The sequence below is a fragment of the Rhipicephalus microplus genome, chromosome X, assembly GCF_043290135.1.
Source record: "Rhipicephalus microplus isolate Deutch F79 chromosome X, USDA_Rmic, whole genome shotgun sequence".
Classification (NCBI taxonomy): domain Eukaryota; kingdom Metazoa; phylum Arthropoda; class Arachnida; order Ixodida; family Ixodidae; genus Rhipicephalus; species Rhipicephalus microplus.
Genome location: NC_134710.1, coordinates 427,157,806 through 427,169,821, shown reverse-complemented (window position 1 = coordinate 427,169,821; position 12,016 = coordinate 427,157,806). Strand labels below are relative to the sequence as shown.

The 12,016-nt window shown below is 44.2% G+C and overlaps 1 protein-coding gene across 1 annotated transcript in view; it reads right to left on the bottom strand.

The window, feature by feature from the left end:
• LOC119160927 (set1/Ash2 histone methyltransferase complex subunit ASH2) overlaps positions 1 to 12,016 on the bottom strand; it is a 208,662-nt gene that overhangs the window by 14,794 nt on the left and 181,852 nt on the right. The window contains exons 14-15 of the mRNA XM_075880414.1: positions 9,457 to 9,555; positions 2,482 to 2,541 (exon numbers count right to left, since the gene is read on the bottom strand). Of these exons, the coding sequence (XP_075736529.1) occupies positions 2,482 to 2,541; positions 9,457 to 9,555 (159 nt within the window). The remainder of the gene's footprint in view (positions 1 to 2,481; positions 2,542 to 9,456; positions 9,556 to 12,016) is intronic.

Below are 12,016 nucleotides of genomic sequence, written 5' to 3'. Positions count from 1 at the left end.
AACGCATACCGGTCCCATACGTTCAAGGAACTAGCGAGATCTTGGCGCAGATCTTCAAGAAGGAAGGGGTTTGCATCGCGCACGTGCCTTCGTGTGCACTGGGCCGCCTCCTCCCCCGCCCGAAAGACCGGCCAACAATGGACAGTCGTTTACGAAATTCCGTGCGCCGCGTGCCCTTCTTCGTATATCTGAGAGACGAAAAACCTACCGGAACAACTGAAGCAACACGCCAACGATGTGCGGAAGCTCTACAAAAAGCGCAGCGCAGTTGCCGAACATGCTGAGACATTGGATCACCGGATAAATTTTGAAGCAACGGCCATCCTTGAGAGCAAGCCGAACTGGAGGAGAAGGTTATTACTCGAGTCGTGGCACATAGACAGGACAGCCCATAACATCAACCGCGCTCTCGGAACCCTTCTCTCATTGTATACACATGAACTGCGCTCCACGGCAAAACGTGAGAGAGGGGGTAATTATCTGCCCTGCAAGTGCTTTGAAGACGCCGCTGCTGCGTAGTCCCGCAGTCATCCCTGAGGAAGGAACCAAGTCGGTTTCGAAACGTCGGGTTTCTTCAAAACTTTCAATTAGAGTCTAAATCATTTCCCAGTTTCATACCCAACCAGACAGACTTCTATTGAATGTTTACATTCATGTTTCACTGCTGCTTGGCCTAGCTAAAGCTGCTGCATGCACTTTGAGCCAAGCCTGTGTGTTTCTCTTGCGCTGCGCACTGCTGCTTAGCCTAGGCCCGACTGCTAAATGCACTGTGAGACAAGCCAACGTGTTGCTGCTTGCACTGTGACTGCTGCTTGGCCTGGTTCAGACTGTTGCATGGGCTGTGAGCCACGGCTTTGCCCTGCTGCTTGGACTGCAAGCTGTTGCTTGGCTTTGTAAGTAATGAGCACCAAGCGTAGGCATATCTAGAGTGTACTAGAATGAAGGAGTGGGTCCACACAGGGCTTCGCGCTGAGGCATCTTTTTCTGATAATTCAGGTGGTATTGCCGTCACCTTCACCTGAAGGTTACCATGGTTACCGTTGATGTTGCCTTGGTTACGGCCACTGGCGGCTGCTTCACGGTCTCCAGCCGTCGTGCATCAGCTGCATCTCAAGCGTATCCCGCAGCGTTGCAGCAGCGTTCGTGCAAAGCTGTGAACGGCATCGCACAACGTTTCGCAAATAATACAACTAACGGAAGGCACTATGGTAATTTTGCTGAACACAGTGCTCGTGCCTAACGGCAGGAAGGCTAGCTTCACTGTATTTGATTCTTTTGTTTAGCACTAAGAAAGCTGAAAGTACCTAGCGAACAAACTGTAAAAACAACGCGCGAACAGCAGTGCGTTGAGCAGACAATGTCGCACCAGGCAGACGACAGCTCAGCACTCCCGCAGTCGCCACTGGCGCTGCTAGCCACTGCTCTACCAGCCCAACAGCCTGGATGAGCCGGAGTTTCAGGTGAAGGCGACTGCAGCACCATTGCGAATTTTCCGCGCTTTTTGCTCCACCAGTGCCACTGGCCGCTCGCTCCAGAGGACCTGCTCTCCCAATCTAGTGCTCTCCAGTATAGCTGTTTGTGCTGAAAACTGCTGCTAGGCCTGGCTCAGATTGTTGCATGCTCCGTGAACCAGGCCTATGTATTGCTGCTTGTGCTGCTGCTTAGCATGGCTCAGGCAACAGCATGTGCTGCGAACCTGTTGGCTCCCATGCTGCCTGCCCCTTTAAGGAATTGGACAATCCTTGCTAAAACAGCTGCTTCCGTCTCTGAATGTTGCAGCTTGATATTTGTACAGGGTGCAGATTTACCAGTTTTTATAGAAAATTAGCAGAATGCAGCAGGCTTTAAATTGTGGCAGTCTGGTGTAGCAACAGCACAAATAATAATACAAAAGTAGACAGCTTTATTAAAATAAACCACTTCCTAAGTACCACGTGTGAAATGATACTCATGAAAAAGGACAAGTTTGTTCTATGAAAGCTTTAAGCTAATATTTTACCAGTTTCTGCCATGATGCAATGAATCGAGCTGGAGCAATTAGTTACGCTTATCGCAACAGCATGGCTCTCACAGTATAGAAAGCGGCAACAAAGATTTCAAATTACCCATTTTTGGTTGGAGCAGTTTACGTACAGTGCGGTAGTGGTATCAAAGACACATTGTGGTAGTGTGCTGCTGTAGCGCTCACCTTTATTTCTTCTAAGGGTCAAGTGAGCCCATGACAAGTATGTTGGATCAATGAAGAAGTTCTTGGTTGTTTTTCTCAGGGTTACATGAGTAAAATACATACAATGTGCTCGAGAATTAAGTTTGGATCCCCAATAGGTTTGCAGCCAATTGAGAAGGGTAGTTGGACTTTGCACTACTTATACATCCTAGTCGAGCTGACAAGTGGGAACCATGCATTGTGCAAAGTTGAAGTGGGCGAAGCTTATGTTCTAAGGCAGGCCCACTAGTGAAATGAAGTAATTCTGTACTCACTCCCATGCATGATACATCCTTTGGCTTGTGCTTGAAGTTTGGCCCAAAGTTCAGACGCACCTAGAACCGAAAATACAATCGACTTAAAGCTATTTTGACGCTGATGGAACCAATTAAATCGCCCTAATTGTCTAGGGACTAAAATTAAGCAGGAGCCATTGAATAAAGAATAATACAGCTAGCTATTTGGCAGTATATGACCCCAATGTACCGCGAGTCCAAATTAGTCACTCGGCCCCATTCTATGGATGCAAATGAGACCAATGACTTCAATATATCATTGGCACACCTAAAACATGGCAAGCCCCCAATGTGTCATCGAAATCAATAGGTGCTGATTGGTCGTAAGCATCACACAATTGGGTTTCTTTTGTTGCCTCGAGTAATACAGTTTCCCCTCCCTTTCATTTGACAGCCTTTTAAATAATTATCATTTCTTTATCATTTAAAAATTATAACTAACTTTTTAAAATAAAATCATTTGACAACCTTTAACATAATTTATCTGCTGTTTTGCAAATCTTCTATTTTATTTTTTGTAATCATATACCGTATTTACTCGCATATTTCTCACACTTTTTTTTTGCGGAAAACCGATGCAAAGTTGGGGGGCGCGATAATTACGTGGGGAAAACATTCCACGAAAACGTACAGAGCGAAAAAAAAAAACGAAGTGGCCGGAAATCGGGATTCTCACACCAGCAACTAACAGCAAGCTTTGAAAAGTACTAATTAAAATTTACCTCAACAATAAAAGCACAGGTTCAACACAAGGCAAGATTTATTTGAGACACAATAAGTGCGAGCAATTAGTTGGGAATCAGAATACCATACGCAAAGCTTGCGGGCATTATGGGCGTAGCGGTGGCGTTCCTCGCTCAACGGAAGCACACAAAATGTAAGCGTAGGACGTGTGTATTGAGCTGATAGCTATTTAACAATCGTCCACAGTGTCCTTTTGAAGAAATAAAGTTTACCATCAATCCCAGTTTTATACGCACATGGCAGGCCCAACTCGTCTTGGTGGCTTTCAGCTGCCATCACCAGTAGCGAACACAAAACTCGTAGACGCCGAAGGGCCTTCCGGCGGCCCTGTTGCCATTGTTTAGCGCATGATCTATCACTTTCAACTTAAAAGCTGCCGTGTAGCATCAGTATTGCCCCATAACGTGACAAGATTACCGACACAAGGTATAAAACATGCCGCAACGCGCACTTGCCCTTCTGGCTTCGCTTGGATTGAATTGGATTGAATCTCCGTGCAATGATAGTACGCTTGATGCTTAAGAGATGGCGCCAGACGGCACTTGCTATCATCATCAGTGGTTGTAACGAGCAGACGACATTATTGCAGCAGTTTTCGGGGGTGCGATAATTACTCGAGGAAAAAAAGAAATCGTATTTTTATTGGCCAATGTGGGGGGGGGGGGGGGCGAGAATTATACGAGTCTGATGATTACGCGAGTAAATACGGTATTGTATATTTCTACTAAAATTTCCTACCACTTGTTGTACTTTTACCTTCGTTATCCACTACTAGCGTATCTACTAGACCTACTACACCTTTGCCACTACTACACCTTTGCCACTACTACACCTTTGCACAGCCCGTGCCATTGTTTTTAAAACCAACGCCAAATACAAAGAACAATCTGTACACTGAAGGGAACTCACGACGAAGGCACAAATCTGACAGGACGAGCCCACCACATATCATTTGTATGTGCAAGTGGTGTGTTGGTTTACCGGGTCAGTGCTTATTCTCCATCCCTTCAGATACTCACACCTCGGATGAACTGATGGTTGGAGTAGCTCTAGGCATGCACCACTAGCATGGCCCAGTGAACAAGTTGGGGCCAATCTCCCCCTTCAGCCTTACAACAGCTATAGATAAATTCTGCTGGACACATGTCATGAAAATGCGGTGGCCCTGTTGTCGGGCATTTAGTTTGACGCGGTAGGCAAAAGCCGCCGTGCCCACCAGTTGCTGCTGTGTTTTCACTAGTGCGTGTGCTTTTTGTCGTCGTGCAAAGAAGAAGAAAAAAAAAAACAGTGTACCAACGAGCTGTCACAGTTACTTCCACGAAAAGGCACAAGAAGGATGCGCTAGGTGATCTTTTTTCCAATTTTCTGTTCACGAAAACTGTCACAAGATAATTAGCCGCAGCTGTAAAACATGAGAATTTGCCTTCGACACCGCATCTTCAGTAATGTTTGGAGCGGCACCCAGCAAAAACAATTAACTCTGTCAAGCGTTTGTCAGTGTAATGTGCCGTACCACATTTCTTGGAGTAAGCCTTCTGTGGAGGCATATCAATTAACTCTGTCAAGCGTTTGTCAGTGTAATGTGCCGTACCACATTTCTTGTAGTAAGCCTTCTGTGGAAGCATATCGAACACGTTTACCTCAAAGCACGTTAATGTTGTGCTTAGCATTGCCATATACAAAGATTTTTTCGTGGTTACCATTGTTGCTATAACTGCAGAAGTCTTAGATTGTTAAAAAAATATTTTGTTATAATCAAGTGAAATAAAGGTTTCACTCGGTCATAAAGCATGTGTTTCTTTTTGTACGGGCACGGTTCATTAAAGCAGCAGCAAAAGAAAGGGTGACTTTGACTGTGCCTTTAATGATTATATACGACTGCAATGACAGACCTGACAGAAGTGTATTGGGCAGAGCTGTTCTGGTTGCGGTACACTTCCAATATTTTTATGTCTGTGATAATTCACAAAAAAAAAAACAGCACTCAGGAAACTTGCAGAGTCTGTTTATGGTCTGCAGGCATTTCGCATTTAAGCCTTGAGCATATAAATTGAGGCATGAATCTGGCAGCCGCTACGTAACCGCATTGTTTCCAGCATGTAGTTGAAGCATTCTCCTAAGCGTATTGCGAATGATTGTGTCACTGAGAATGCCCTTGTTGTTTGCGTGAATAACTTCTCCTGCACATTTGTTATATGCGAGGATTTATCACAACAATTCAGGGCTATGTATTTTTACACCGCATTTGTATATTGTATATATCCTACCCTAGAGCCTATTTCTGAACTGGGTCTGTCGTTCTTGCATTATTTATGAAATTAACATGTACATGTGTGACGCAGACTGGCACAAAAGCGATAACATTTTGCAAATGAGCCACATTCTTGTCGTTAACATGCCTCATGTTTTGATGGAATCTCAAATCTAGTGCTACACGTCAACATGGCTCATATATTCATTTCAAAGCCCCTCTTACAGCCACTGCAAATTTCTCTGTTGCAACCAACGCTTGTAAACATGTGGAAAGTGTCCCGATGTGGTGTGCTAGGAGGCAGCTTTCGCACCTGCTGCACCAGTTGTCACGGGACCACTAAGAATGATGGCGCACTTTTAGCTGGGATGGCTGGGCGGAGCCAATGTGCTGCAATGTGGCTACAACAAACCTACATACCGTATTTACTCGATTCTACCGCGCCTTCGATTGTAACGCGCACCCAATTTCCACAACAAAAAAAAAAAGTAAGACATCGATTGCAATGCACACCCATTTTTCTCGATGGCCCGCACGATCACACCACTCGAAAAAACGACTCCTTTCGGGAGCGTCTTCCATTTAAATATGACTCGAGGTACGGGCGAAGCTTGTGCCCATCTGACGTGTAACAGAGCATTGCCGTCACTGTAGTTTTACCGTGGACCGATGTCAGCACGCGAACTTGCTTCGCCCCCTTCTTCTCGACGGTTGTGGTGCCAGGCATGTCGAAGTAAAGAGGCGTCTGATCGGCATTCCCGATTTGCCCTAGCAGGTAGCCGTTGTCGTGCCACAAGTTTACGCAAGTTTAGGACGAACCTCTGAAAACTGTGAAGCTTTTCATCGTACTCCTCCGCAAAACTTTTCGCATATGCCCGTTCCCCTTCGAAGGGAAAAGCCTTTCCTCTTCATAAAGTTAGTTAGCCAGCACCTGCTCTCTTTAAACTGGCTCCGCATTAGACCTTTTTCTAAGGCTAATTGCATAGCCCGCACTTGGAGCAGTTCTGTCGTCACGGGCCGCTGTGCCACTCGCTGCTCAAGCAGATACTCGCCGAGCAGCTCTTCAATTTGCGGAAACCGACCCTGCTGTGGTCCACTGAAGCCTTTGCATGAAGCTTTGCTGTCGACAGTCTTCTGCTTTTGTTTCCGCCAGTCCCGCACGCACGTTTCGGGAACTCCGAACGGCCGCGATGCGGCCCATTGCCGCCCGTTTCTACACACGCTATGACTTTTCTTTTAAAAGCAGCATCGTGATGCACCCGAGTTTTTGGAGTCGGCCCTTCCATGCCATCGATACTAATGCACTACTCAGCACACGTACGAAGTGCCGCACACGGGAAACACATAGGCAGAAATGGCCGACGCGCCATGCTGACGCACGTAGGGGGCGGCCATTTTGGAAATGCCGATGGCAATAGAATGACCGTATTCATTTTTTTTTCGTACTCAATTCTAACGCGCATGCGATTTATGAACTCGCTTAACCGGAAAAAAGGTGCGCGTTAGATTCCAGTAATTACGGTATATTGATGGTGCCTGCCGCTGTTTGCAAACATATAATAGATCTACGGAAAGCAAACGCACTGCCATCATTGAAAGCTCCACACTCCGACATTATCACACCATGCTGAAAGCATGTCAAACATTTTGTTCAGTTTCTTAGAGCACCTTATAGCAATCTATTAAGGTGGAGGTTCCACTGTTGCCATCTTGCCACTAGTTCCTCTAGAGACACCAAATGAAGCCACTAAGTCGGGAACAAAAGGACAATGCTTCTGAGGGGTCAAACTTCTAAACTTGGGCTGGCGCACCACATTGGATAAGGAGGGGAAGTGAATTGATTGATTGATTGATTGATTTGTGGGGTTTAACGTCCCAAAACCACAATTTGATTATGAGAGACGCCGTAGTGGAGGGCTCCGGAAATTTTGACCACCTGGGGTTCTTTAACGTGCACCCAAATCTGAGTACACGGGCCTGCAACATTTCCGCCTCCATCGGAAATGCAGCCGCCGCAGCCGGGAATCGAACCCGCGACCTGCGGGTCAGCAGCCGGGAGGGGAAGTGAAGCGTACCGTCAATGTTTGGAGAAATGAGCCAATTATCAGGGGATTTTTTTCTCTCCCCTTCAAGATCTCTATTTCTCCCTCTTAAACCCACCCTCACTAGTCCCCGTCCGCTGCGGGGCACGCAAGAAACAATAACGCTGCAAACCACTACAGTTTGCTGTTGGTTTGCTGGCTGTAGAACAATACTGCCTCACTGGCCAGCTGCTTACTGCGACACTCAGTGTCGGAATGCGCAGCTGGTTGTGCAAAGATAGAGAGATGTTCGGTCGCATGCACAGCAACATGCATTACACAGATAAGAAGCGAACAGCTGTTGGTTCCAGCCGTCAAGTGCAGCAGCACAAGCCTAGAGGCACGTGCCTGAAATTCTCGGCCAAAGGCTACCATTGAACGTCACTGTGTCCCGACGAACACAGTGACATTCAATGGCACTAGAGGAAAGTATTTCATTGCAGTGAGAAAAAAAATGCCAATTTCTCAGTGGTCCTGCATAATTTACGTATGATTCGTGCATATAGTTATATCAGCAGACCGGAACCATTGTATATTAAGCTATGTACATGCCGAGATTTCAGCGCAGTTTGGAGAATACCGCGGTTTTTGACATTAAGACAAAGCCCGAATTAAGACAATTTATGAGCTTCATTTCACATTTCTGCTGACTTTATTGAAAAATGCTATGTTGACGAAATAGATCTGGGGCTCTAGTTTGTCTTTGCGCAAATTTAGCCATAGAACTTTAGAAGCCTTCCATAAAAATGGGCCAAGATAGGTCCATGTATTGAGAACATGCATGGGAAAAACTTTTGAAGCTCACTTAGCCACACTAATGAAATATATTTCGTGGTTCGAACTCAGTCGGACTTAAACTCACTGAAACATTACTCATCCAGACTCAGTCAGATCCAGACTCGCGGCTTGATCTGAGTGAGTCAACTAATGAGTAAGTTTGTCAGCCTATGATTGAGAATACTGCCAAATTTAGATGAATTTAGCAATAAAATGAGCATGCATAGATCAATGAAATTGGGCACTCCTTTAGGGAATGTTATCTATCTAAAAATAGACTTTCTCTAGCGAGTAGTTAGGGGACAGTTTACAAGTAAAGTTACTAAATTTGGCTGTTTTAAAACAATGAGTAACAATAAAGCAGAAGTCCTAAATCCATTTCTTATGTTGACAAAATAGATAAATATGTCTTGAATGAGCTGCGCAAGAAACAGTGCTGTAAGTGTAGCAGATTTTTCAGAATATGGTCATAGCTGAGGCACAGTCAGCCCAAACTGTGTAACTGCTCATCCTTGCCTGTCCATCTTCAAATAGTAATGGTTGACTTGTTTTTTATTAGTCATATTTCAAATGTACAAAGAACAAACTTTTCAATGTTATACAAATCAGCTATATAAAACAAGGAGAACAGCTGCTGTGTCAGATGGAAAAGTGGCAAAAATGGTGTGTTCGTGCCACGCAGTGAAAAAAAAAAAAACTATTGTGGCAGTCAAGATGTCCCCCTTTGAAATTTGGATTATCATGTGAAAGGAGAACTTACTATGTGAAAGTGGACAACTGGGCGTGTTGTTTTTGCATGATTTGAAGACAAATGAAAACACACACACAAGGCGGCCTGTGTGTGTCTACCATTTCATCCGTTGTCTCTGCACCTTCTACTTCACACCATGAAAACTAATGATGTTCTATTTCTATGAATGACATAAAAAATATTCTTATACATAGTTTCTTCTGTGAATATGAACAAAATGCGTTATCAAAACTACATTATTCCAATCACCAGTAGACTGTGACAAAAAGCCTTTATAAAAGTTTTTATGCAAGTCCGTTCAAGAAAATATTTCAAGTACGTAACAGAAAAATGTATGAAAAAGGGCTTACCGTGCACCCCTTGTAAAGAGACACAGCTGGGTAGTACATTCCTTCATAAATATCCTTCCAAGCTGTTCCAGCACACTCCCCATTCTTATAAAATGTAATCTGCCAAATAAAAACAGGCCATTTCACTTATAACCACACAATTTATGAACAGGCAATATCTATTGATTTATTAAGTGTAATCGCACCACATAACCGCAGGGGTGTGTGAATATTCGAGCTTCAATCTCTATTTAAATAATACCTAACCTAATAACTCTTACTTTGAAATCATTTGTATCCGCACTTAGAATTATTCAGCATATAAAACGCAGCCAATGTTGCGACTTGATTAGGGCCGCTAAAACTCACCTAACATGTTCATATTAAAAGACCCCCCCAATAACGCAGTGTTGCCACAAGGGCAAAGCAATGAATGCGATAGCAACAAACTTTAAAGTTATACATAGTAAGGCTTGCAGTTAACTCTTTTGGATCTGATCTCATGTAACTGTGCAAAAGACTGGTGTAAGGAAATATGGTTGCTCTAGGGCTGCTGTCCATCTTCTCAACACGAAGTAAGCAGTTAAAAGACAGCCCGTATACAAGCCATTTGCTGATGTCTGCTGAGATAGCTTGTGCACCAGCGACCATTATGATCGAAGTTCACAGTTACTGTTTTAGCGAGAGTGGTTAACGCCTGGCACTCATGTTTCAGAGATTCCAGGTTCGATTCCGAACGCCGAAGTGTATTCCTGGATTATTTTTCTTTCTTGAGTTTTCATATATACGGATACGTATACATATACGGTGAGTGACGACAACGCCAACGGCCAAATCCAGCGGAGAGTGTCCATATAATTGCTATCACAATAAAAAAACACAATCAAGACACAATGCTTGTGTTTGCAACATTTTATGTGTGCGTAGAAGGTAACGTCAGAAGGAAGGTAACATCACCACCAATACGAACAGGTTAGTTAAAGTAGCTGAGGAGCGTTACAGAGATCTGTGAGATAGCTGGGCCAACCAGGGGAAATAATGAAAAAAATAGTAATAGCCAAGAGGAATACGACATACTACCAGTAACAACAAGGAAGTAAAGAAAGCCTTGGAGGGAATGCAAAGACGCAAAGCTACTGGTAACATCAGATTTGTTGAAAATGGTGGACTGATTGTGTTAGATAAACTAGCCACACTGAATAAAAAGTATCTTGACAGTGGGAGGGTATCAAAATTTTGAAAGAGTTCCAATATCATCTTAATGCAAAATAAAAAGAAAATGAACGACTTGAAGGATTACAGGCCAATTAGCTCACTATCTATTGTCAACAAGATACTTAAAAATATAACAGCTAAGAGAATTAAGACCACTTTAGAATTCAATCAAACAATGAAAAAAAGCAGGCTCCTCTACAGGCTACTCAACACGAGACTATGTTCACACAATCAATTAGATGCTATCAAAATGCACAAAATATAACAAACCCCCATATAGGTCGCCGACCATTTATGCGCTCACTGAAAATTCAGACACGCTCGTTTTTTGGATACCATCACGGCCCCGCAACTCGCCCCATTTAAGCTAATGAAAACTGACGACCGAAAATTCGAACAACTCACAGCGCATTGTTCGACTTTTTGGACTCAGATCGGTTGCGGCGCATACGCCATGACATGCTATCAGTGATGTTTACAATACACTTGCTAGGTTGCCAGCACTGAAATGTTGAACTAGCTATGGAGGGATGTCAAGCCAGGGCCAATATACACGCACAATGGTTGATCTCGAAGGCTATGTTTGACGACATGTCCTTTTGGCTTTAGCCAGTCATGTGGTCATTGAATGCCAACTGCAGCCAAGCCAAACCAAGTAGGGAGTGCACTCATGACATTGTGTGGTCTTTTTGTTAGTGTGTTGGCACAGACATTGTCAGTTGCTTCTCCAGCTAGGTCTAATAAACCTCTTGAGCTATAAACACAGACATATAAACAACCTTAAAGCAATCACAATAGAGTTCTTTCCAACAAACATGACAAGCGTGCTGCAGCCTATGGACTAGGGCGTGATCAAGAACTTGAAAGTGCATTATCAATTGCGCCTAGGGAATCGTGTGCTTTTATGCGTCCACAGCTACAAGAGCTACAAGACTGATGTGCTATCGGCCATCAGCATCTTGGCTGATGCCTCGAAGGCAGCCACTGAGAGAACTATCTGCAACTGCTTTTGCCACACACATACTTGCCAAGATCAAGGGTTCTGAATCCGGGAGATTTCCGCAACGGGGGGGGGAGAGGGGGTTGCACTGAATTATTTGCCTCAATTTTTTCAGCACCGAAAGAAAACAAAAAAAGTCACAACTTTTCCGCAAAGGCGAAGCAATGAACGCAATAGCAACAAATTGGAAAGTTAGGTGCAGAATGGCAAGCAGATCGAAACGAGCCCCACTTTTCTCGCGCAAAAATGACGTAATCACAGGAACAGATGAACGCGAATAAGCCTCTCAGTTGTTACTTCGCTGAATCTGAAAAGTGTGCCCTTTTCACAAACGGAGACTGTGCAACGCTTGCAGTGACCTTTGTG